Source organism: Polypterus senegalus, chromosome 1 (genome assembly GCF_016835505.1).
Source record: "Polypterus senegalus isolate Bchr_013 chromosome 1, ASM1683550v1, whole genome shotgun sequence".
Classification (NCBI taxonomy): Eukaryota; Metazoa; Chordata; class Cladistia; order Polypteriformes; family Polypteridae; genus Polypterus; species Polypterus senegalus.
The window spans coordinates 313,700,339-313,725,527 of NC_053154.1; the positions used below are offsets into that span (position 1 = coordinate 313,700,339).

At 43.2% G+C, this 25,189-nt stretch overlaps 1 protein-coding gene across 1 annotated transcript in view; it reads right to left on the reverse strand.

Moving 5' to 3' along the window:
- LOC120515370 (immunoglobulin superfamily member 22-like) overlaps window positions 1-25,189 on the reverse strand; it is a 185,009-nt gene that overhangs the window by 12,077 nt on the left and 147,743 nt on the right. The window contains 2 exon segments of the mRNA XM_039736264.1: window positions 3,609-3,908; window positions 14,593-14,785. Coding sequence (XP_039592198.1) covers window positions 3,609-3,908; window positions 14,593-14,785 — 493 coding nt within the window.

The window sequence follows — 25,189 nt, forward strand, 5'->3', positions numbered from 1 at the left end:
TTTTCTGTTTTTTCTGTCCACCCTGGCCATCAGACCTTACTCCTTTTCTATGTTAACTAATGTTGTCTTATTTTAATTTCTTATTTTGTCTTTTATTTTTCTTTTCTTCATTATGTAAAGCACTTTGAGCTACTTTTCGTATGAAAATGTGCTATAGAAATAAATGTTGTTGTTGTTGTTGATGTTTACTATTACTTAGCTTACTTTAAGAAATCTTGTCAAGTAAATTTTGCTTACCCCACTGGTAGATTTTTTTGCTAAATCATTTTTTGTCTAGTTTTTGCAGTGCAGAAAAAACAATGACAGGCTTTTCCATAAATCAGTATTGTGATTGAAATTGATTCAAATGTAAATATAACTGATTTGAATTTGTTGTATCGTTAAATCCTTCCTTATACACTCACCGGCCACTTTATTAGGTACACCTGATTATCTGCTTGTTAAATCAGAAATCTAATTGGCCAATCACACGGCAGCAACTCAGTGCATTTCAACATGTAGACCTTGTTAAATCAACCTGCTGACGTTCAGACCAAGCATCAGAATGGCGAAGAACGGTGACTGAAGTGACTTTGAACAACCTGACGGGCTGCTCTGAGTATTTCAGAAACTGCTGGTCTACTGGGATTTTCATACACAACCATCTCTAGGGTTTACAGACAATGGTCTGAAAAAGGAAAAATATCCAGTGGGTGGCAGTTCTCTGGGAAAAAATGCCTTGTTAAGGTCAGAGGAGAATGGCCAGACTGGTTTGAGCTGATAGAAAGACAACATCAGATGTGAGGAAGGATGTATTTCTGGATAAGGCACCAGTCCATTACAGGGTTCCCTCAAGCACACACCTACATGGAGGCCAACTTAGTACAGCCAGTTAACCTAACAGGCATCTTTAGAGGTTCATCCAGCCATCTCCTGCTAAATCCAGTTCAAGAACATGAGAGGGTTGTGGGTGGGCTGCAGCCTATACTGTACTAGCATCATCGAGGGCAAGGCAAAAAACAGCCCTAGTCATGGCCCACTCTCTCTGTCTGTCACACACACAAGACACACATATAAGACCGATTTAGAAAAGCCAATAAACCTAACAAAGCATCTTTGATCCATCGATTCATCTAGCCAGCCAGGTGGCCTGCCTGTGATCATTAAACTTACTTAACTGGGGACTGGGTGGTCTCATGGTCTTGAATCCCTGCAGATTTTATTTTTTTTCTCCAGCCGTCTGGAGTTTTTTTTTTTGTTTGTTTTTTCTGTCCACCCTGGCCATCTGACCTTATTCTTATTCAATGTTAATTAATATTGACTTATTTTTCTTACTGTGTCTTTTATTTTTCTATTCTTCATTATGTAAAGCACTTTGAGCTACATTTTTTTGTATGAAAATGTGCAATATAAATAAATGTTGTTGTTGTTAACCCAGTTTAGGGTCAATTTGGGCTCTGCCTATCGGATAAATATCAGGTGCAAGGTAGGAACCAACCCAAAGTGCCAGTCCATCATCACAGAGCCAACTCAATCACAAGCCTACATGGATCAGCCTTAACTGAAGGGGCATCATTGAAGACACATTGATGAATGCTGTCAGCGTGGCAGTCTGCTTCAGCCATTTGTCTTAGGAGAGCTATCCAGTCAGCCATCTGTCATCAGACCTGCTGAATCCACTCTAAGGACTGGGTGGATGTACTAAAGCCTTTCCCAGCACCATTGGGTGCAAGGCAGGAAGTAACCTTGGACCTGAGCAACTCTCCTCTCTCTCTCTCTCTCTCTCTCACACACACACAAGGTCAATTAAGAATAGTCAACTGAACAGGCACTGGTTGGATGGTCTGCAGCCTATCCCAGCACCAACGGCCAAAAAGGCAGGAAGCAGTCTTAGACCGGGGCCAATCACACACACATACACACACAAGACTAATTTACTAATTTAGATTAGTCAATTAACCAAACAGGCATTGTTGGAGATCCAGTCAGCTAGCAATCAATCATTAGACCTGCTGAATCCAGTTCTGGGTCACAGGAGGGGGCTGGAGCCTATCCTAGAAACGTTAGATGTATAAGCGAGAACCTCGTCCTGGACAAGATGCCAGTCCATTAGAGGGTTCACTCAAGCACACACCTACATGGGGCCAAATTAGTATAGTCAGTTAACCTAATGGGTACTATCCAACCAACCCCATGCTGAATCCAGCTCAAGAACATGAGAAGGTTAAGGGTAGGCTGAAGTTATACTACATCATCGAGAGCAATACATAAACAGCCCTAGACATGGCCCACTCTCTCTCACACACACACACACACACACAAAGACACACACGTATAAGGCTGATTTAGAACAGCCAATTAACCTTACTGGCATATTTACCCGCCCCCCATCTATCCATCCTTCCATCCATTCATTTATTCATTCATCTAGCCGGTCAGGTGGTTAGGCTATGATCTTTAAACTTACTTGACCCAGCTTAGGGTCACTTTGGGCTTTGCCTATCCCATATATCCATCCATCCATCCATTTTCCAACCCGCTGAATCCGAACACAGGGTCACGGGGGTCTGCTGGAGCCAATCCCAGCCAACACAGGGCATAAGGCAGGAACCAATCCCGGGCAGGGTGCCAACCCACCGCAATATCCCATATATATTATGTATAACATAGCAACTAACCCTGGACCAAGGTGCCAGTCCATCACAGAGCAGACTCAATCACAAGCCTACATGGACCAATCTGGAAATGCCAAATTAACTGGAGAGGCAATGTTGAAGAACCATTCATGAATTTGTTCATCCAGCCAGTCTGGGGTGGGATTTGGCTGCAACACATGTCTTTGGAGAGTGATCCAGTTGACCATCTGTCATCAAACCTGCTGAATCCAGTCTTAGGACTGGGTGGATGTACTGCAGCCTTTTCCAGCACCGTTTGGTTCAAGGCAGGAAGTAGCCTTGGACCTGAGGAACTCTCTCTCTCTCTCTCTCTCTCTCTCTCTCTCTCTCACACACACATATACAGACACAAGGCCAATTAAGAATAGTCAAGTAATTGAATTGGCATCTGTGGAGATCCAGTCAGCTAGCTGTCGATCATCAAACCTGCTGAATCCAGTTCTGTGACATAAGAGGGTCATAGGAGGCAGCTGGAGCCTATCCTAGAAACATCCGATGTAGAGGTGTGAACCAACCCTAGACAAGGTGCCAGTCCATTACAGATGGCACTCAGATGCACATCAATGCATGGGGCCAATTTAGAAAAGCCAATTGACCTAACGATTATCTTGAAAGTTCCAGCCAACTATCCAGGCAGTCATCATCACACTTGCTGAATCCAATTCAGGGACACGGGCCACAGGGTTGTTTGTCTGCAGCTTGCATCAGTTACCTTTAGGTGTTCAGGACAGAAACCTGCACAAGCCCCATACTGACCTGATTGGAGTTTTTTGGCAAATCATTTAGTCAGCATGGACAGGGTCATGGAAGGCCAGAATCTGTCTTAGACACTTCAAGTATAAAATGTTCAGTACATTTCCTGAGTCATACCATGAGTAAATCCATACAGCCATGTAGGTCAAACGTTTTCATTTCCCTAAAAATATGAAAGTGGTCTCTTTAGATGTGTCTCACCTTTCTCTTTAGCGATAATGAATGGCTCCTTTGAGTCCAGTGGGTCGCTGTCTCCAATGTTATTCCGAGCAATCACACGGAAGAAATATTTGCGGCCGGGCAGCAGGCCGGTGACGGTGTACTTATTGCCGAAAACTCGGTCAGCAGCAGTGAACCAGGTGGCAGTGCTGGCGTCCCGCTTCAGGATGATGTAGTGGGTGTGATCATCTTGACCGATGTCGGGAGTGTGGTCCCACTTCAGAGTGACCGTATTGGGGACCTCCTCCTCCAGCTTCAGGTTGGTCGGCGGGCGTGGAAAATCTGAAAATGAGATACACAGCCTTAGTCAGTCATCCAGTCGGACAGAAGATCCAGTTTTACTGGGTGTCTGTCTGTTGCTAATGTCTAATGTCTGACATGGAGAGGCTGGGACGAACCAGCAGCTTATGGAAAAAAAAAAAAGACACAAAGGAATAAAACATCTTCTGCCACTTACAGTGTCTCATGTGTCACAAGTGGCATAGTGGCAAAATGTTAGCCTCTTAAGCAAATCCAGAACTAGAAAGATCTTACAGAGCAAGGCAGATAGGTCCAAAAATCCAACGTCCCCTTCAATATGGGACCCTGTCCCAATATATATGACTGTAAAGCAGAAAAATCTTAGATGGTGCAAGAGTCCATCACAAGGCACACCCAAACAGTCTTTCAAATATGGGAGGACATGTCACCCATACTGGTTCACAGTGGGCAATCAAGGCCATGTCCATCCACTCGATGGCTGCTGGCACCATGCTGATCTCAGAAAGATCAAAACATCTAAACCTTGAACTGGCCTGCTGCAATTCAGGCCCACAAGGAGACAAATCCCACCGAGCACCACCAGCACACTCTGCCACCAGGCACATATTAACTCTTCGAGGGCTGAATATTTTTCAGTTTTCTGAAAAGCACACAAAAGCAGAGGTTTCTCACGTAACTCAACAGAAAACATCTGTTGCTGCATGCTATGGCGGCTGTTAGCGCCTGTTCACCATCTCTGGCAGCAGTGGCTGCGTGAGTATGGCGGCTCGGTGGCCAGCAGGAATGCAGTGGTGACATTGTCAGTGCGACGCAATCTGGCTTGTCACAAGTGGCGGTCCTGCCAGGCGCATCTGCTACATCAGTGGTTCTCAAAGTGTGGGGTGGGCCCCGTCAAAGTAACAAAAGGGGGGTGCAGAGATGTGACAAAAGAAAACATGAATGATAAATATGAAAAAATACATCTATTGAAACCAAAACAAAATTACCTTAAACTACATTCTAATACTAGAGAAATAAATCTAGAAATGTCGATAAAAGTTAAGTAGGTATAATAAAATATACATCTATGATATATCATTAATTAAAAAAGAACAAATTGGTATTAGTGGGCTCCTTTCAAAAAAAAACGTTAGGGGGACGTGATTAAAACTGTTATGAAAACTCGGGTCGCAAATACTTAAAGGTTGAGAACCGCTGATCTACACAAAGGTGTTCAGCAGCACAGTCAGCTGGGCGTCGATCAGCTGATGCTGGGACCTCACTTTCCTTTTCGATCACTTGTATCAAAATCGGAGTCCAAAAAGTCCGAGTCTGATTCAGCGGTAATGCGCAAAACGTTATCCACAGATTATTTTGCTTTTGCGCATTTACTTTGGTCTCTCGCCAGATGTTGATGCCATTTTTAGAGGTTGTTTGCTCTTCACTACTTGGGCACATGCAGGGAATTGAGGTCAAACCAATGAAGCTAACTTTCCTTCCGGCAAAGAGAGTCGAACTACAGGTGCATCTCAATAAATTACAATATCATCGAAAAGTTAATTTATTTCAGCAATTCAATTCAGAAAGTAAAACTCATATCTCTCTCTGTTATATAAAAAAAATCCCGAAATGAGACGAGACTTCTTTCAAGAGATTTTTTTCAAATCCTGCCCTCCTCTCAACCATATTCAACCATGCCCGCGGTCCTCTCACCTCTCATTCGCGTGAATGCTTTTGTCAGACACAGTTCCTGCTCTCTCAGCTCTTATACATTTTAACGTTTTCCTCACTTTAAGTTTCCAATTAAAGACGACCGTTCATCATGAAGGGTTATCAACAGAAAAAACGAGTGCACGGTCAATCCTAGCGCAGAGAAACGATGAAGTCAAATGAATTAACACCAAAATTGTCGATCGGTTACACGGCAAATTGGTTAAATGCGTATCAATAGACTTCGCTGAAACAGTTGGCGGTGAGGGTGTAGAAGATGAAAACATCAGCTTACAATATCACAAAGAAAATCTACAACCGTTAACACCGTCCGGTCTTACACTGGCCGAATTACATTCGAAAGAAGGATGTGTCCAAGAAAGGTAATGTAGTACATCTTCAAGGGATAACAATACATAACAAACGAGATCTTGATATGCCATTCGTATTAAAACGTTAACAGCTTCCCGTTAGAATAGCATTGGAAAAGACAACAAATTTCAGAGCCAAACATTCGAAACAGTCGTTTTATTTAATAGAGAGAAAGAAACAAAATTCACTCACGGGCAGTTATACTTAGCATTGTCACGATGAAAGTCCAAACACAGAATCAAAATATTGACAAAAATTTAATTAAAAAAAATGTCTTTACTGAAGATTTACAGTAAAAGTGTAAATCTAAAAAGTATTTGTGTGCTAATTTCAAAGCCAAATCGTATTATCAAAACTGTAACGCAACAAAATTTAATTTATTTATTTGTATATTTTTAAAATTTTATTAATTTTATTTGGGGCGTCACGGTGGCACAGTGCTACCTCGCAGTTAGGAGACCCGGGTTCGCTTCCTGTGGCCTCCCTGCATGGAGTTTGCATGTTCTCCCCGTGTCTGCGTGGGTTTCCTTCCACAGTCCAAAGACGTGTAGGTTAGATGGATTGGCGATTCTAAATTGGCCCTACTGTGTGCTTGGTGTTTGTGTACGTCCTGTGGTGGGTTGGCACCCTGCCTGGGATTGGTTCCTGCCCTGTGTTGGCTGGGATTGGCTCCAGCAGACCCCCGTGACCCTGTGTTTGGATTCAGCAGGTTGGAAAATGGATGGATGGATTTTATTTAATCATTCCATACAAATTCATCAATTTTTATAAAAAATAGGATTGAAAACAAATTGCCCCTCACCCCTGAGAGAGAGCGCATGTCATGTCAATAGCCCCATCCATCCATTATTTTTTATTACTATTTAATTTAATATTGTTTCTTTGTATCAGTATACTGCTCCTGGATTATGTGAATTTCCCCTTGGGATTAATAAAGTATCTATCTATCTATCTATCTATCTATCTATCTATCTATCTATCTATCTATCTATCTATCTATCTATCTATCTATCTATCTATCTAACCTGCTATATCCTAACACAGGGTCATGAGGGTCTGCTGGAGCCAGTCCCAGCCAACAGGGCACAAAGCAGGAACAAATCCCGGGCAGGGTGCCAGCCCACCGCAGGGCACACACACACACACACACACACCCATACACCAAGCACCCACTATGGACAATTTAGGATCACCAATGCACCTAATCTGCATGTCTTTAGACCATTGTCGGGCAACCAGTGCGCTATGGAATTTTCTAGGGGCGCCGCGAAAACTTTTGTAAAATATTTTAAATTGCTAGTGTTTTTGAACTTTTGGTTGATTAAAAAGATAATGTTTAAAAAAATATATTTTATGTTGGAAAAACAGATAACGGAACACTTACGGAAATAAAGTCTAAGAAATGCGAGAGACTTCAAATGATCGACAAGGAAATGCGCGTCTGTCTTTCGAAAACTGATCCTCGCATCAATCTCATATGTGCTGAAAAACAATCACAACGTTCACATTAATTAAATTTAGGATTTATCCTTTGATTCCTCTATTAATAAAATGTCTTTCAAACTTGTGAAATCAACTGTTTTTATTGGCGATTGTCCATAGATTGTGTCGTCACGACTTTATTTATGGATAGTCCCTCAGGTGCCGCGAAAGAAAATTTTTGGATTTGCCTTTCACTGCGGGAGGAAACCCACACAGACACAGAGAGAACATGCAAACTCCATGCAGGGAGGACTCGGGAAGCGAACCCGGGTCTCCTAACTGCAAAGCAGCAGCGCTAACCACTGCACCACCCTACCAAATAATCACAAAGCAAAAAATAATGGCTGACTGCCTTCTGTTAAATTACAGTATCTAATAGGAGCAGCTCAGCTTCTTCTCCACACCATCCCCTTCTCGCTTTCAATTTACTGCCTCATATATACAGTAGGCAATTATTCCTTCTTCTATGAACATTTTGCATTTGCAGTTGGTATGCTTTTGGCTGAACGTGTGTATTTATATCAGGGCCACTAGACACACTGCAAAAAGAGAAATAACTTATTGGCTTCTGGCACCTGCATATATGGCTTGAATGACATATGCCTGTCTGTAAATACTGACCAATAAGACAGTTATTAGTTAATAGGAACATATTTAAAAATATTTTTAGTTATTTTTATTAAAGAGCTAGGACACCATTTTTACTGTGAAAATCATTGACGCGTTCAATACTTATTTTCCCTGCTGTATGTGCACAATGAGTGGTGTATTAACAGCAGAGCTACAGACAGACATTGTTCCCCTGACTTAGAAGTTCTGTCAATCATTTGCACACCATTCTTTTTACAGAGAGAGATAAATATGGTATTTAAATTGTGACTGCTGTTTACATTCCACCAATCGCAAATGTTAATAGGGCTCCTAACATCTTTTATACTAAAGTAAATAAGCAGCAGCAGGCTTATCCTGAAGGAGTTCAGATCGTTGCTGGTGACTTCAATCAAGCTTGTTTAAAGACTGTACTTCCTAATTGTACCCCACCAGGGGGAGGAGTTGGGGGGGGCGGTGCTGTGTGTATTCAAATATAAAACATGCTTATAACCCCCACTTCAGTCAGTCGGATCATCTTTTATTGCTCTTCATCCCAGCATGCACAGCCTTCAGGCGGAGGACAAAACCAGTTACCTGGTGGGCTCTCTCTCAGCTTCAGGACGGTTTTGCACAGACGGTGTTTTCTGTGGAATATAGAGTGGTGCTTGAAAGTTTGTGAACCCTTTAGAATTTTCTATATTAGAATTTTATATATATTTCTATATTTCTGCATAAATATGACCTAAAACATTATCAGATTTTCACTCAAGTCCTAAAAGTAGATAAAGAGAAACCAGTTAAACAAATGAGACAAAAATATTATACTTGGTCATTTATTTATTAAGGAAAATGACACCCCACATTGGTGTCCCTGGGACAGCGGTGTTTTCTGTGCACATATTTACATTATTGAATATTTGCGTTTTTCATTTACAATATATCCGTGTTTGATTATATATTCCTGTCTACTGTTTGCTGGTTATTTCGTCGTGTGGGTAAAAAAAAAAGTACAACTTATAAGGAGTACGGCTTGTTATTAGATCAAGGAATCTCAGGTGATCTAAGGAATAGTCTTGGTAGTGTAGTGGCCGGTCTGGGTAAGGGGTCGGCCGTTACAGAATAGATTACAGAAGAGGCGCGCCTTTTATCCAAGAGCATCGAAGGACTGGATTGGGAGGAAAAGAAACCCACCGCCATCCTTACGTCTGGCGGCTGAGCAAAATCCTTCTCCGCTACGAATGTCCAGTAACTGAAAATGTTTAGGAGCAGCTGAGGATGATGTTGATTAGAAAATGGTCCACTCGAAAACTCCCGCCACATCCTTCTCTTCCGGTTTTATTGGTACAGTGCATACAAACCACAAACTACAAATCCCACAAGCCCCTGCGCATCAGTGCAAACTTGTTTAAAGACACCGTCCCCAATTCACTTTAAATATTAAATAAAGTTGAATTCAATTGTTCTCTCGTTCGCTAGCTAAGCGGAGTTAAGGAACACGCCCTGAAGCTGGCGAGTGAGTGAGGAAGACCCCTCTCCTCGGCCCGCTGAGTGGATCTGGGATTCGTGCTAGTAAATCGGTACCACAAGTGAACTGTGATACGCAGCAAAATGAGAGATGTCGCAAAATCAACCAGAAGGTTCAAGTAAATTATAGAAAACAACTAAACCTATTAATAATAATAATTCTTTGGATTTATATAGCACTTTTCTCACTACTTAAAGCGCTCATCGATTGCAGGTTTAGGGCCTTGCTCAAAGGCCCAACAGAGCAGAGTCTCTTTTGGCATTTACAGGATTCAAACTGGAAACCTTCCGATTGCCAGTGCAGATCCCTAGCCTCAGAGCCACCACTCTGCCTGTTAAGTAGTTCTCTTGTGAAAAACGGACAGACAGACGGACAGCCGTTGGATTTTCTATATTCTATATTAGTAAACCTTCAAGAACCCACCGCCATCCTTACGTCTGGTGGCTGAGCAGCATCCTTCTCCGCTACGAATGTCCAGTAACTGAAAGTGTTTAGGAGCAGCTGGGGATGATGTTGATTAGAAAATGGTCCACTCGAAAACTCCCGCCACATCCCTCTCGTCTGGTTTTATTGGTACAGTGCCTACAAACCACAAACTACAAATCCCAGAAGCCCCTGCGCATCAGTGCAAACTTGTTTAAAGACACCGTCCCCAATTTACAAACAGAAATCAGTGCATCAGGTGTTGTCATTCACATTTAACAAACACTCAACAGGACATACTTACATAAAAAAAAGAAACCCTTATGTGGCCCTGCTACAAAGAGGCCCAGCATGGCCACCGCAGCCTCCAGAACCTATACACTCACTCTGCAAGAACTCTGCAAAGTAAGATGAGTGCTCAAAATGGTGAACCCAAGGAAGGCCACTGGCCCTGATAGAGTATCTGGGAATCACGAAGATTTTTAATCTATCTCTGGCATCAGCCACTATTTCACCCAGCCTAAAATCGTCAATCATCATCCCTGTTCCTAGAAAAATTGCCTACCGAGGTCCTAAATGATTACTCTATATACCGGTTGCTCTCATGCCAGTAGTAATTAAGTGCTTCGAGAGATTGGTCTTACAGCACATTAAATCCTGAATTCCATCTACTTTCGGCCAGCATCAGTTTGCTTACAGATCAAACAGGTCCACAGAAGATGCCATTGCTACCACTCTGCGTACTGTAGACCGGGGCCTCCAACATGTCGCTCGCGAGTTACCGGTAGCTTACAACCCCTTTCCAAGTAGCTCGCCAAAGGGTTAATGAATCCTACATAACTTTGAAAACTTGATTAGTCAAATTAGGAGGGAGGTTTGCGATCTTTCAAAAAAATCACATCACGATCCTTTTAACACAAAGTCACGATCCACAATCTGAATTGCGGTCTTATCTTTTCACCGTGGCAGACACTTAAGAGAATATCCGGACTCAAACTCAGCAAGACCTAAGTAACGCTTTATTTTAAATATCGATTGAATTCAATTGTTCTCTCGCTCACTAGCTAAGCGGAGTTAAGGACCACGCCCCGAAACTGGTGAGTGAGTGACGGAGACCCCTCTCCTCGGCCCGCTGCGTGGATCTGGGATTTACGCTAATAAATTGGCACCGCAAGCAAACTATGATACGTAGCAAAATGAGAGATATCACAAAATCAACCGGAAGGTTCAAGCAAATTATAGAAAACAACTAAACCTGTTAATAATAATAATTCTTTGCATTTATATAGCGCTTTTCTCACTACTAAAAGCACTCATCGATTGCAGGTTTATCATCTGGTTGCCAGTGCAGATCCCTAGCCTCAGAGCCACCACTCTGCCTGTTAAGTAGCTCTCTTGTGAAAAACGGACAGACGTACAGACAGACATTGGATTTTCTATATTATATATTGGTAAACCTTTAAAATAACGTGCCGTTAAAGTCTCAACAGCATTCTCAGCATTTCTGGAGCTTAGTAGAGCGAGATAACTAGAAGAATCTTCACCAAGCAGCTCTGAAAATGTCTGCTTTGTTTGGGTCTCCATACCTCTGTGAGTTTGACGTGAATGTCATGAAGTCAAAGTTCAGAACACGACTGACTGACGGACATTTAAATGACTCCATTAGAGTGAACCTAAGGGGGCTCCACTCCACCACACACCTGCCTTTCTTGTTGGCTCCATGCAGTGCCAGTCCTCTGACTAACAAAACAACACATCACACATGCAACTGGACCTGTGAATAAAGTGACACGGAGACATGTGACAAAATGACAAACTAATAAGTTATTGTTGTACTACATTTTTCTTTAATATTAATGTCACTGTCTCTATGCTCACTGGTATGGATTTATTCACATGTACATGCTAAGTTTGGCACACAGGGGCTCAGCAGTTAGAATTGCCAACCAAGAATTGGATTAGATAGCCAAAGACAACTGGAGGATTGTATAGTCAGCTTAAACACAGAAGAGTATTTCTGTCCTCTGTCAGTAGAAAATCTTCTTTCCTTGTTGGGAGAATGAGAACCGGCATGTAGGCACTATGATATTTCTGTATTTTGTGGAGGAGGAGTTCAGCCCTTGTTTGGAGACAGAGAAGACCAGCAAGTGAAGCAGACATTATTTAAAGGCTTGGACAACAGCCAGACCCTTTGAGGCACGTTCCGAAAAACCTCCCAGCGTGGGGACGAAAAATGGCAGACTGTGTTCATCCAGATTCCCACCTGGATAAAGTCTGTCATATGCTTCCCGTCTGTAACCGTGTTAACCGTCAGTAAATGTAAGCTAAAGTATATTTTTTCGCATGTGATTCTTGTACAGCCGCAATCACGATGGGAGGGATATCGCCTTTTCTGTTATATTACTATATTGTTTAGTTACTTAATATGCCGCAATTTCAAAAGAACACATTTCCAAGAGAGCTAATGCCTCTTAAGGAAACATAATTGGCGTAGTCGGCAGGATTGTGGCTACATTAATAGAGGCAGTGAGATCTGTGGATTTGGAATTGCATTGTTTTGTTTTGACAGCATTCATGTTTTAATCCAATAGTGTGAGATACACTAGAAAATGCATACAGACATACAAAATGTACTTGCAGGTGAACTCAGTATTTGTTGTGATGTTTTAATTCTGTCTGCGTGGGCTTCCTCCGAGTACTCCGGTTTCCTCCCACAGTCCAAAGACATCTAGGTTAGGTGCATTGTGCTTGGTGTGTGTGTGTGCGCACCCTGTGGTGGGCTGGCGCCCTGCCCGGGGTTTGTTTCCTGCCTTGCGCCCTGTTTTGGCTGGGATTGGCTCCAGCAGACCCACGTGACCCTGTAGTTAGGATATAGCGGGTTGGATAATGGATGGATGGATGTTTTAATGCAAAATGTGAGTTGTGGACACCAACATTTTGTAAATATTCAGGCAAAACAATCTTATTCAGTTTGTTTGGGTTGAAATAAGCTATGAGAATAAACAGAAAACAAGAGTAGCTCTCGGCCATTTTCATTCTGTAAAAGTAGCTCTCAGGGGAAAAAAAGATGGAGACGCCTGTTGTAGACCAAAGAGGTATGTAAGGCTGTTCTTCGTATAGTACAGTTCAGCATTTCATACGGTAATCCCAGACATATTGGTAAGCAAGCTTGTTTAAGCCTTCCCTTCTCTAACTGCTCCTGTATAAAGGACTGTGTGACAAACTGCCTACAAAGGGTTAAACTCGACCCTCACCTCTCCACTTCTTTTCCCCTCAGCACATGATCTCCACAGGGCTGTGTGCTAAGCCCACTACTTGACTTTTTGTACACATATGTCTGCACCCCTACCCATCCTACAAATACCGTCACATCTTTTTTCCATGTTTGAAACCCTAAATCATGAAACCACTGTAATGGGGGCTCATATCAGAAGGAGATGAGTCGGCCTACAGAGATGAGGTCCAGAGAATGGCAGAATTGTGTTTAGTGAATAACTTTAAACTTCTTCTTCTTTCAGCTGCTCCCATTAGGGGGCACCACAGCGGATCATCTTCTTCCATATCTTTCTGTCTTCGTTATCTTGTTCTGTTACACTCATCACCTGCATGTCCTCTCTCACCACATCCATAGACCTTCTCTTAGACCTTCTTCTTGTCCTCTTACCTTACAGCTCTATCCTTAGCATCCTTCTCCCAATATACCCAGCATCTCTCCTCTGCACATGTCCAAACCAATGCAATCTCGCCTCTTTGACTTTGTCTCCCAATCATCCAACCCAAGCCGACCCTCTAATGTCCTCATTTCTAATCCTGTTCATCCTCGTCACACCCAATGCAAATCTTAGCATCTTTAACTCTGCCACCTCCAGCTCTGTCTCCTGTTTTTTGGTCAGTGCCACCATCGTAACACAGAACACCACAAAATCCAAGGAACTCATTCTGGACTTCAGAAAGCACAGCACGGAACCAGTTCCTCTGTCTATCAATGGAGACCACGTGGAAAGGATGCAGACCTTCAAATTCTTGGGAACCCACCTTTCCTGGCCTGGGAACACCACCAGCAATGGCCACAAAAAGTGCAACAGAGATGGCACGTCGTTCCGAGAGTGGCCAGGAAAAACAACATGGAGCAAAAACTAAAAATTACTCAATCATTGAGAACATCCTGGCATACTGATGCACAGAAACAGACAAGAAGGCTCTCCAGAGAGTCATAAATGCAGCCCAAAAAAAAAAAAAAATCACAACCTGTTGTCTGCCCTCCCTGGAAGACATTGCCCACTCCCGTTATCTCACCAGAGCCCCAAACATCACTAAGGACCCTTCACACCCTGGTCACCACCTATTTGTACTGTTGCCCTCTGGTCAGCATTAGAGATCTCTGAAAGCATGGACCAACAGATTCAGAAACAGTTTCTTTCCACTGCCCACAAGTACATTGAACAAAAGTAAATGAAGGTGAAGGGATGTGCATGCAAGTGGCAAAAAAAATTAAAAGTGCATGCGCGTGCCATCTAGTGGCTGTGGTTGAGCATGAGCACCCCTCATCATTTCAAAATAAACGGTCCCATTTTCTAGAAGACTCAATGTTTTCTTAGCAACGTTAATGTCACCAACTGGTACCTGCTACAAGGACGTTGACATCGTAGTGGGCTTCACCATAGTCATTGCGCAGTTGAATGCGGTAGACCCCTGAATCTGAACGATGGGAGCTGCTGATCAGGAACTGGGAATGTTCCTTGCCCTTGTTGATCGTCTCTCTCCCTTTAGTGGGAATTCCGTCCTTCAGCCACGTCACAGTTGGAGGTGGAGACCCCTGCAGCACCAAAGAGAAGAGGCCGTCAGTTAGGAGAAGATCACCTTTGGGTTCATTTAAAGGAGAAGAGTCTAAATTAGATCCTGGAAGGCTGCAGTGGGTGCAGTTTTTCATTCCAACCACCTTCTCAATTAGTGACCGATTATTAATATTACTAATGCTTTTTACAAAACAGGCAAAAACAATAATGAAATGCAAAGTAAGCCAGCATATAACCAGGCTATATTTGCACCCGTGTCTTTCATATAAAACACGTCTCAATGAAATATCCGAAAAGAAAAATAAAGGAAAGGTCTGAGAACTACCAATCAGCTCTAGAAAATTAAACAACAGCATTCATTGACACATAAATAGGAGACCAAAAATGGTGGCCCTCCAGGAGTGTTCGAGACCCCTGAGTTATATCTGGTCATCTGTTGGACCAGCGTTTCTCAACCTTTAAGTATTTGCCCAATAGAAACAGTCATAACATTTAATGGGAGGAGCAAGATTAACCAATCAGTGGACAGCAGTAGTTTTCTTAATTCGAAAGTTTTGCTTCCTAAAAATTCTTAAGTGATTGTAATCGATGGATTCAAGTTGAGCTCAAATATAATTTCACATTGATAGCACAACGTAGGAATCTGGAGAAACATAAAAACAAACTTTTATCAAAGTCCATCCATCCATCCTCTTCCGCTTATCTGAGGTCAGGTCGAGGGGGCAGCAGCTTAAGCAGAGAGGCCCAGACTTCCCTCTCCCCGGCCACTTCTTCCAGCTCTTCCGGGAGAATCCCAAGCGTTCCCAGGCCAGCCGGGAGACATAGTCCCTCCAGCGTGTCCTGGGTCTTCCCCGGGGCCTCCTCCCGGTTGGACGTGCCTGGAACACCTCACCAGGGAGGCGTCCAGGAGGCATCCTGATCAGATGCCCGAGCCACCTCAACTGACTCCTCTCGATGCGGAGGAGCAGCGGCTCTACTCTGAGCCCCTCCAGGATGACTGAGCTTCTCACCCTATCTTTAAGGGAAAGCCCAGACACCCTGTGGAGGAAACTCATTTCAGCCTCTTGTATTCGCGATCTCGTTCTTTCGGTCACTACCCATAGCTCATGACCATAGGTGAGGGTAGGAGCGTAGATCGACTGGTAAATTGAGAGCTTTGCCTTACAGCTCAGCTCCTTTTTCACCACGACAGACCGATGCAGAGCCCGCATCACTGCGGATGCCGCACCGATCTGCCTGTCAATCTCACGCTCCATTCTTCCCTCACTCGTGAACAAGACCCCGAGATACTTGAACTCCTCCACTTGGGGCAGGATCTCTCCCCCAACCCTGAGAGGGCACTCCACCATTTTCCGGCTGTTATCAAAGTTAGTGTGTTTATTCACTTAATGGTGCGGACACACTGTATTCGTTCAGTTGAGCTCAAGATGTTTTGCCGCTGATTATCGTCTGTAGTGAGGATCTGATGCTTCTCATTTCAGTGCCCAACAACAGGTTGGATGGATTCCACTTGTCGTGATGGTGCCTTGCAATGTCCTGATGAAATCTTTCACCGTGTTTGTCGCCGAGTCTACCAAGATAAGCAGGGAGGAAAGTCCAGAGCATGAAAGCAGAGAACAAATCTTTAGCGACATGTTGCACTTCATGGCTTTATATGCTTGAAACATGCCGTCTACCAGCTGGACATAGTTTGTGCCCTATAGTTGCCAACAACACTCTTGAATGCCTTTCACACGATTTCCTTCAGTCCCACGAGTAGATCTCCAAAACAACTTGTCATTGATGACATGTCTGACTCGTAGACCAAAACAAAATTGCCTTCCTTAATCTTGGCATCATTTATTCGTTGAAACGTCTGTCTGAAAACTTGAAATCCTTCACCTTCTTCGTTCATCGATTTCATCAGACCAAGTTTTCTTTATAAAGAAGAGGCAAAAATTGCTTTTTTGGGTCATCAAGCTGCATTTCTATTAGTTGAGCCACTACATTTGGGTTATCATAGATGTCCTAGTTGCTAAAGCTGTAGGTGTCAGAGGTGACGCACAAAAAACGGGATCTCTAGTTGGTTAACTGGCAGGAAACAAAGAGTACAGATAAGAGGAGAATGGAGTGAGGTCACCAGTGGAATCCCTCAGGGGTCTGTCCTTGGTCCCTCATTACTTTTTCTGATTTGTTTTAACCCTTAAACTGCCACCTATTTGGGAGGGGTTAATGCACCCCTGGATGCCAAATATTTCTTTTGCTGCACTTTTTAAGGAAATGTCATAATTCACCAAGAAAAAGTGAAATTTTAATGGAACATATTTTTTTCATGCAAAGAGCATCACAGTTACTGCAACACTGATAATTTTACACACTGACAAACTGTAAAAACTATAAAAAAAAAAAAACTACTACAGCAATCTATTATGATATGTACTGTACAAGGTGTGAGTGACGCCATTGATGAATTTCAGTAAATCACCGAGCCAACTGCGCTTGAACTGGCTGCACACAGAGGCCAACGCTGATGCTCGCAGGCGGGTCTGGTGCAGTGGCTGAATCCCAGGGACAGTGATGCTGATCCACTAGTGGGCACCAGTGATCATAAGCTGGCTGCTCAACGAATGGACAACATGGACTGATCAGCTCCACAAATTGCACTGCCTCCGGCAGGTTAAGGGTTAATGACATTGACATCTTATATATCGGAATGTCTGACACGTTATATTCCAAATCGTAACCTCAGATCCTCAAATGAAGGTCTCCTTAGAATTCCAAGAACAAAACTTAAAAGAAGTGGTGAGGCGGCCTTCTGCTGCTATGCACCTAAAATCTGGAATAGCCTGCCAATAGGAATTCGCCAGGCTGATATGGTGGAGCTCTTTAAAACACTGCTGAAAACACATTACTTTAACATGGCCTTTCTATAACTTCAATTTAATCTTAATTTAACTTAATCCTGATACTCTATATGTTCAATTTCCTTATAATAACTATTTATGGTGGCTCTAAAATCTGTACTGACCCCTACTCTCTTTTCTGTTTCTTTTTCCGGTTTCTTTGTGGTGGTGGCCTGCGCCACCTCCACCTACTCAAAGCTTCATGATGCTCCAACAATGATGGACGGATTAAAAGGCAGAAGTCTACGTGACCATCATCATCATCAAGCCCTTCCGTGAGAATCCTAAATCCAAAGAGGACTGTTTCATTTATGTGAGGTAGAATGCCCAGAGGGGACTGGGTGGTCTCATGGTCTGGAATCCCTACAGATTTTATTTTTTCTCCAGCCGTCTGGAGTTTTTTGGTTTTTTCTGTCCCCCCTGGCCATTGAACCTTACTCTTATTCGATGTTAATTAATGTTGATTTATTTTGTTTTATAATTGTGTCTTTCATTTTTCTATTCTTTAATATGTAAAGCACTTTGAGCTACTGTTTGTATGAAAATGTGCTATAGAAATAAATGTTGTTGTTGTTGTTGGTGTGGTTAGTAAAGTCATCAAATTCACAGATAGCACTAAAATTTGGAGTGATGGCAGACACTGCGGCGGCAGCAAAAAGAATTCAAAGTGACCAGGACAAGTTCCAGAACTGGGTGGACACCTGGAAAACGCAGTTTAACTCTTTCAGGGCTAATTTTTTTTTCTTTGGCTGTATAATTCTTTTCTAAGAAATTCTAAAAAAAAAACACAACTGTCTCCTTATTATAAAAAAAAATATTGGAAGAGAGACTAGGGAGACGAGACGTGATCTTCTCGGAAGATATTTTGACGTCCCGTGAGAGATACTTTAACGTCACAGGAGACAAGGGAGTGAGACAACATTTAAAACAAGTTCACGGACATCTAACCTAGCAGTTGTTGGAATGCATTTGGCAGACACGCTTCATGTGCTCCCAGCTCTTAAAACAACGACAAGCGACAAGCAAAACAGGCAGTTTGCCAGGAGCAGCAAGACAGCAGATGATCTGACAGCATCTCCTTTGCGTGCATTCAGCGCCCCCTTCACAATGTGAGCAGCGTTATACGTCCCGCAAGAGAGAAATTTAACCATGCCCAGGACCGGAAATAAAGGACAAGTATTGTTTTTACAAAAGTTTTAAAGTAAGAGTGAAAATAATGCAAATGTAACAATTCCCATGAAAATAACAATCTCTTTTAATTGTATATCCGGTAAACCAAACCCGGGGGTGGCACGCGACGCGAATAGGGGGCAGTGCCCCCTAGTTTTCTAAAAAGCACAAAAAGCAATGGTTTAACACACAAATCAACATACTTATTTATGACCAATGTCACTCTCTTTTATGTTCCATGAGCCCTTACAGTATGTAAACTCACATCACATACCAGTTGGTCTCATCACTCTCAAGCTGAAAGGCAAAAACTAAAAAAAAAAAGCAAAACATCTTGAAGTAGTTGAATGGCTGGTAATCCGTAGGGTCCATTGGCACGCCATCTGTGTAGTCCTCCCAGGGTGCATGTTGCAGTAGGCGCGTCAGCTGCATGATCAGCTGATGCAGGTACCCGACTTTCATTTTCGATCTCCAGATCACTTGCATCAGAATTGGAGTTTGATAAGTCAGAGTCCGATTCGGCAATAATACGTAAGAAATAAATAACAGGCACAGAGTATTTTGCGGGGGTGGTGCAGTGGTAGCGCTGCTGCCTTGCAGTTAGGAGACCTGGGTTCGCTTCCCGGGTCCTCCCTGCGTGGAGTTTGCATGTTGTCTGCGTGGGTTTCCTCCCACAGTCCAAAGACATGCCGGTTAGGTGGATTGGCGATTCTAAATTGGCCCTAGTGTGTGTTTGTGTGTGTCCTGTGGTGGGTTGGCACCCTGCCCAGGATTGGTTCCTGCCTTGTGCTCTGTGTTGGCTGGGATTGGCTCCAGCAGACCCCTGTGTTCGGATTCAGCGGGTTAGAAAATGGTTGGATGGATGGAGTATTTTGTTTTGCACATTGGCATTGCTCTCTCGCCCGATGTCTGCTGTTCTAGACGTTGTTTACTCTGCGCTACTCACGCACACAAAGGGATTCTACATCAAGTCAACAAGTCTAACAGTCCTCCAAGCAAAGAGGGTCTACCTATTTCATAATGGTGAGTTTTATTGTCGTTTACAGCTTTTATCACTCCCTAACCGAGATGTCGACTTTATTTGACATTCGGCCTCTTCAGTCGACAGAAGTCGACATCCGCCCTAAAAGAGTTAATGTAGAAAAGTGCAAAGCGCTACACGTGGGCAAAAGGAACATCAATTTTACATACAAGATGGGAGACGCTGAGCTACAGGAAGCAACCTCTGAAAAGGATTTAGGGGTTTACGTTGACACAACATTGTCATCGACTAAGCAATGTAAAAAAGGCAAATAAAATGTTAGGTCATATCACACAAACTTGAGTAAATAAAGTAGATTGAAGTGGACATATGTTGAGGAGAGACAATTAATATGTGGACAAAATGATGATATTGGAAGTTTACGGAAGAGAAAGCCAGGGAGGCCAAAATGGCGTTGGATGAATAAAGGAGAAGAAGATCTGAAGTTAATGGTCTGACTGATGAAAATGTGCAGGACCGAGTTGTATGGAGAAGGGTGATCAAGCACATCGACCACATAGAAATGGGACAAGATGAAGAGAAAGAAAAAGGACAACAACAATTATGTAGGGTTTGGCTACAGGTGTCCCAAACCTTCTCACTATCTTTGTTTTTGATATACTTCCAACTACTTGTGCTACCTGTCAGGTAGTTGGGTTGTAATCTGAGTAATCAATATAGACATCATCACCATGCAATGCATATGTCTCTGTTGTATGCCATTTAGTATGGGATTTGTAAAGCAGTGTTAAGGTTTGTGATGTGCCATCTGTTGGAATGACATATGCAGTTAATATGTCTCTGGTATTTGTCATTTAATATGGGATTCGTAAAAGCAGTGTTAATGTTTCTGAGGTGCCATCTACTGGTGTAAGATATGAAATGCATTTTATTGCTAAAAATGTTTGTGATGTGCCATCTGTTAGAGTGACAGAGACATAGCAACAGGATGGACACAGACAGAAAACACAGATGCTTATCCTATTATTAAGGTGGATTAAAGAGGAAATCACCAAAATAGCAGGTTGCAATAAAGCAGTATATGATATGAAATACATTTTTTTTTGTGATCAGCAGGGAGGGCGATACACCCAAATATCTTCAGAAAGTAATTAAGATAATGTCTGAAATGAAAACCCTGTAGCCACTGCAGTGGTCTAGGAGGTGAGTTTTGGAAATGGAGACACGTTTTCTGGCCACCATATTTTTGTTTACTCTATCCGTGTCCTTAATGTGGTGGGTGAATTGTCCCCTACTGAAAACCCAGCATGCAGCGTCGGGCTAATTAGGATCAATCAGCATGTGATGTGTAGACATCGTCTGTTAAATTGAACTCTTAGAGAGGGCAACAGATGGCACATAACAGTGACAGACAGTGAGAGCAGCTGTAGACGGTCCTGACTGATGACAGGCAGAGCAGTATGACCATGGTCACCCAATCAAGAGGAACACGGAAGTGAGCCATAAATTAATACATCAATCTATGGAGTTACCAGTTAATTACTTTTCTGTATATGTTTGCTATTATGATTTAGAGTACCCAATGAACAGTTTATAATAATCTGCCTTTTCTTTGTTGCCTTCTGAAACATCTGACAGCAGCTTTATTTTCGGTGAGACACTGTCGCCCCCAAGTGGCAATGATATTGAACTACATAACAATCATTTTCATACTTGCTTAATCCATTTTAGAGTCACAGGCCGCGGCACAAGGCACAAGCTAATCCATTATTCATGCAGACACCCAAACGGAGGAGTTCTGGAGTCAGCAGTTAACCAACCCTGCAAGTCTCCATGCGGGTGGGAGAAGCACTGTGTGATGTGGGTGTCCATCAATCAGTCTCACTTCCCGACTGACAGCATGCAACATCCTTCATCAGAGTGCATTCCTATAAATGCTGGTAATCCACAAAGCTGTGTGCTTTCCGCATGTTGTTCAGTTTGTTGACTAATGGACAGATATCTCATCCAAATTCTGTAAAAATTTTAAAATATAAAGTAGATGACACAATAGAGTCCATGTTACATATACCTGTATGAGACTCTGTGATGCACCTTGAGTATGGGAAATACAATTTATTATAAGATATTATTATTATTATTATTATTAATAATAATAATAATAATAATAATAATAATAATAATAATAATAATTGAAAACAAGGATACATTTCCAGCGTTAGCCATAATATTTGGAGACAAGGACACATTTTCCTTGATTCCTCCCTTGGCTCCACAGTTTAAAATTACAAATCAAACACTTCAGACAGGACCAAAGTGCACACTGCAGACTTTCATTTAAGGGAATTTGCAAACATTTCAGTCACACTTTCTCTACACGGCCCCCCATTTCAGGGCATCAAAATGTTTGTAACACAGCAATGGCCGGTCTATTCATATTCATGGGAGATTCGTAGACATCAGGAGGTGCTGAGGGTCTTCTCTGGTGATGCTCTGCCTAGCCTCCAATGCAGCCATCTTCACCCCCTGGTTGTTCTGGGGGTCTTGTCCCTTTGCATTTTCTCTTCAACATATGGCAGTCCTGCTCAATTGGATTTAAATTGGGTGTCTGGCTTGGCCATTCTAGAATTTCCCATTTTCTAGTTTTATAAAACTCCTGCGTTGCCTCAGCAGTATATTTGGTTCATTATCTTGTTGTAGGAAGAAGTACCGTCCAGTGAGTCTGGAGGCGTTTACTGGAACTTGAGCAGATCAGATGTTTCTCTACACTTCAGAATTTATTGGGCCACTGTGGTCAGCTAATCCATCATCATTGAAGAGAAGTGTGCCAGTCAGGCACTGTGGTATTCATACATGCCCAATCCATAACACTTTCAGCACCACCATGTTTAACAGATGAGGTGGTCTGCTTTGGATCCTGGGCAGTTCCTTCTCGCCTCCTCACTTTGCTCTTACCATCACTCTGATACAGCAGGTTCATCTTTGTGTCATCTGCCCATAAAACATTCATCCATCCATTATCCAACCCACTACAGGGTCACGGGGGTCTGCTGGAGCCAATCCCAGCCAACACTGGGCGCAAGCCAGGAAACAAACCCCGGGCAGGGTGCCAGCCCACCGCATGGCGTGTACACACACACCCACAAACCAAGCACACAATCGCCAATGCACCTAACCTGCATGCCTTTGAACTGTGGAAGGAAACTGGAGAACATGCAAACTCCACACAGGGAAGACCCGGGAAGCGAACCCGGGTCCCCTAACTGTGAGGCAGCAGCGCTACCCACTGCGCCACCATGCCGCCTGCCCATAAGACAGTTTTCCTGAATTCTCCACTGTATCACAGACTACATCAAATGCATCAAAGACAGTGCACTGTTTCTCCAACAGCAAGCTGTGGATCACAAAAGAACTGGAAGCCTGACTGAATATGAAGAAGAGAGCCTTCGTGTCTGGGGATAAAGCTGAAATCATGTGGATGCAGTTAGAACTGAAGAAGCAAGTCCATGAGGGGAAAGCCCGATACAGTGACAAACTTGAACACATGTTACTAAAAACAACATGAAGTACCTGTGGAACAGGATGAAGACTATCAAGGGCTAGAAGCAGGCTGTAAAAGATACAGAGGAAGGGAGCAAGAGCAGAGGTTATGACCCAAACGAGTTCATCAACAGGTTTGACTCATTCTTGTCAGTCCCCCAAAACTCCTAGCCTCTGTGAGCAAACAGAGGAGGTTCTGGAAACCAAACTACCATCAGCACCCTGCACAACCTACAATAACATCACACCTGTGGTCTCCAGTCCCCCTCCACTCCCTGGACTATGTTTCTCTGCTGATCAAGTGAGGAGAGACCTGGGAAAACTCCGCATAGACATGGATTCAGGGCCAGATGGAATCAACCCCAGGGTACTGAAAATGACTGCCTGCCACCTCTGCAGGGTCCTTCAGCACCTGTTCTCCTTCTCTCTGAATTTGTAATAGGTTTCCCCAACTGTGGAAAAATCATGTGTGGGCCCAGTGACAGAGAAAGGGCATTCCAGTGGTCCCAAGGACTTCAGACCAGTTGATTTACTGCATACACCATGAAGACCCTTGAGAGGTTGGTCCTGAAAGTGCAATGACCCCTGGTTTCAGAACATCTTGATCCTCCAAAGTTTCCCATTCAGACATATACAGATGTGGAGGATATTCTTCACAGCCTAGTTCCACTTGGACAAAGCTGTCACCGCAGTCAGGATGAGGTTCTTTGACATTTCCAGTGGCTTAAACACCACTCTGCCTCATAGACTGGGGAGCAAGCTCAAGGCTTTGAATCTTGATTGCCCCCCACAATCTCCTGGATCATAGACTACCTGACCAACAGACATCAGTTTGTGAGGGACTGTGTGTCAAAAATGATGGTGTGTAATACCGGAGCCCCTCAGAGAACTGTCCTGTCTGCCTTCCTGTTTACACCACCACACAACAAACTTCCAGCACAGTATCGGCACTTCTGCAGGAATTCTCAGATGACTCCTCCATCATAGGCTGCATTAATAATGGAGATGAGTCAGAATACAGGAAAGCTGTGGAGGACTTCATGTTGTGGTGCAATGACAACAAATTACAACTCAATATTAGCAGCACACAAGAGCTGGTGGTGGGCTTCCAACATGACCACAAGCCTGTGAGACCACCAGTCACCATCCCTGGTGGTTTGGGGAGTGGAAGTGGTGCAGAGATACAAGTACCTAGGGGTTCACATGAACAAGAAAATGGACTGGTCCGACAACACAGTAGCGCTGGACGTGCCAGAGCAGACTGGGCTTGCTAAGGAGACTCAGGTCTTTTGATGTGTGGAGAAAAGCTGCTGTAAATGTCTATACTAGCCCGTGTGGTGGTCTATGCTGCAGTCTCCCTCGGACAAAAGAAGCACAAAGCCTAAACATACTCATCAGGAATGCCTGCTCCATCACAGGCCGAACCCTGGACACATTTGAAGCTGTTGTGGAAAAGAGGATGATGGCAAAATTGTCAGCCATCATGAAAAATCCCCTCCAGGAGGCTCTTTCTTGGAGCACATTTAGCTGCGGGGGCACTCCAGCACACTGTGCTAAGAAGTGTCTCTGGGAGTGTTTTCTGCCCACTGCTAACAAGCAATTTAATGCTTCTTACCTGATGTACTCCATAAGCTCATTGGTTGATTTATCGATTGGTTGGCTGTACTAATTTTCCTGTAAGTCTTGATCCTTGATTTTTATGTTCCTGCTGCTGTATACACCTGAATTTCCCTCCGGAATTAATAAAGTTTATCTAATCTAACAATCTAATCTAATGAAAGTCATTCTTTCTGCTTTTTCTTAAAACAGTGGCCCCTTCTCATTGTCCCTCGGTCACAGAAGCTCAACAA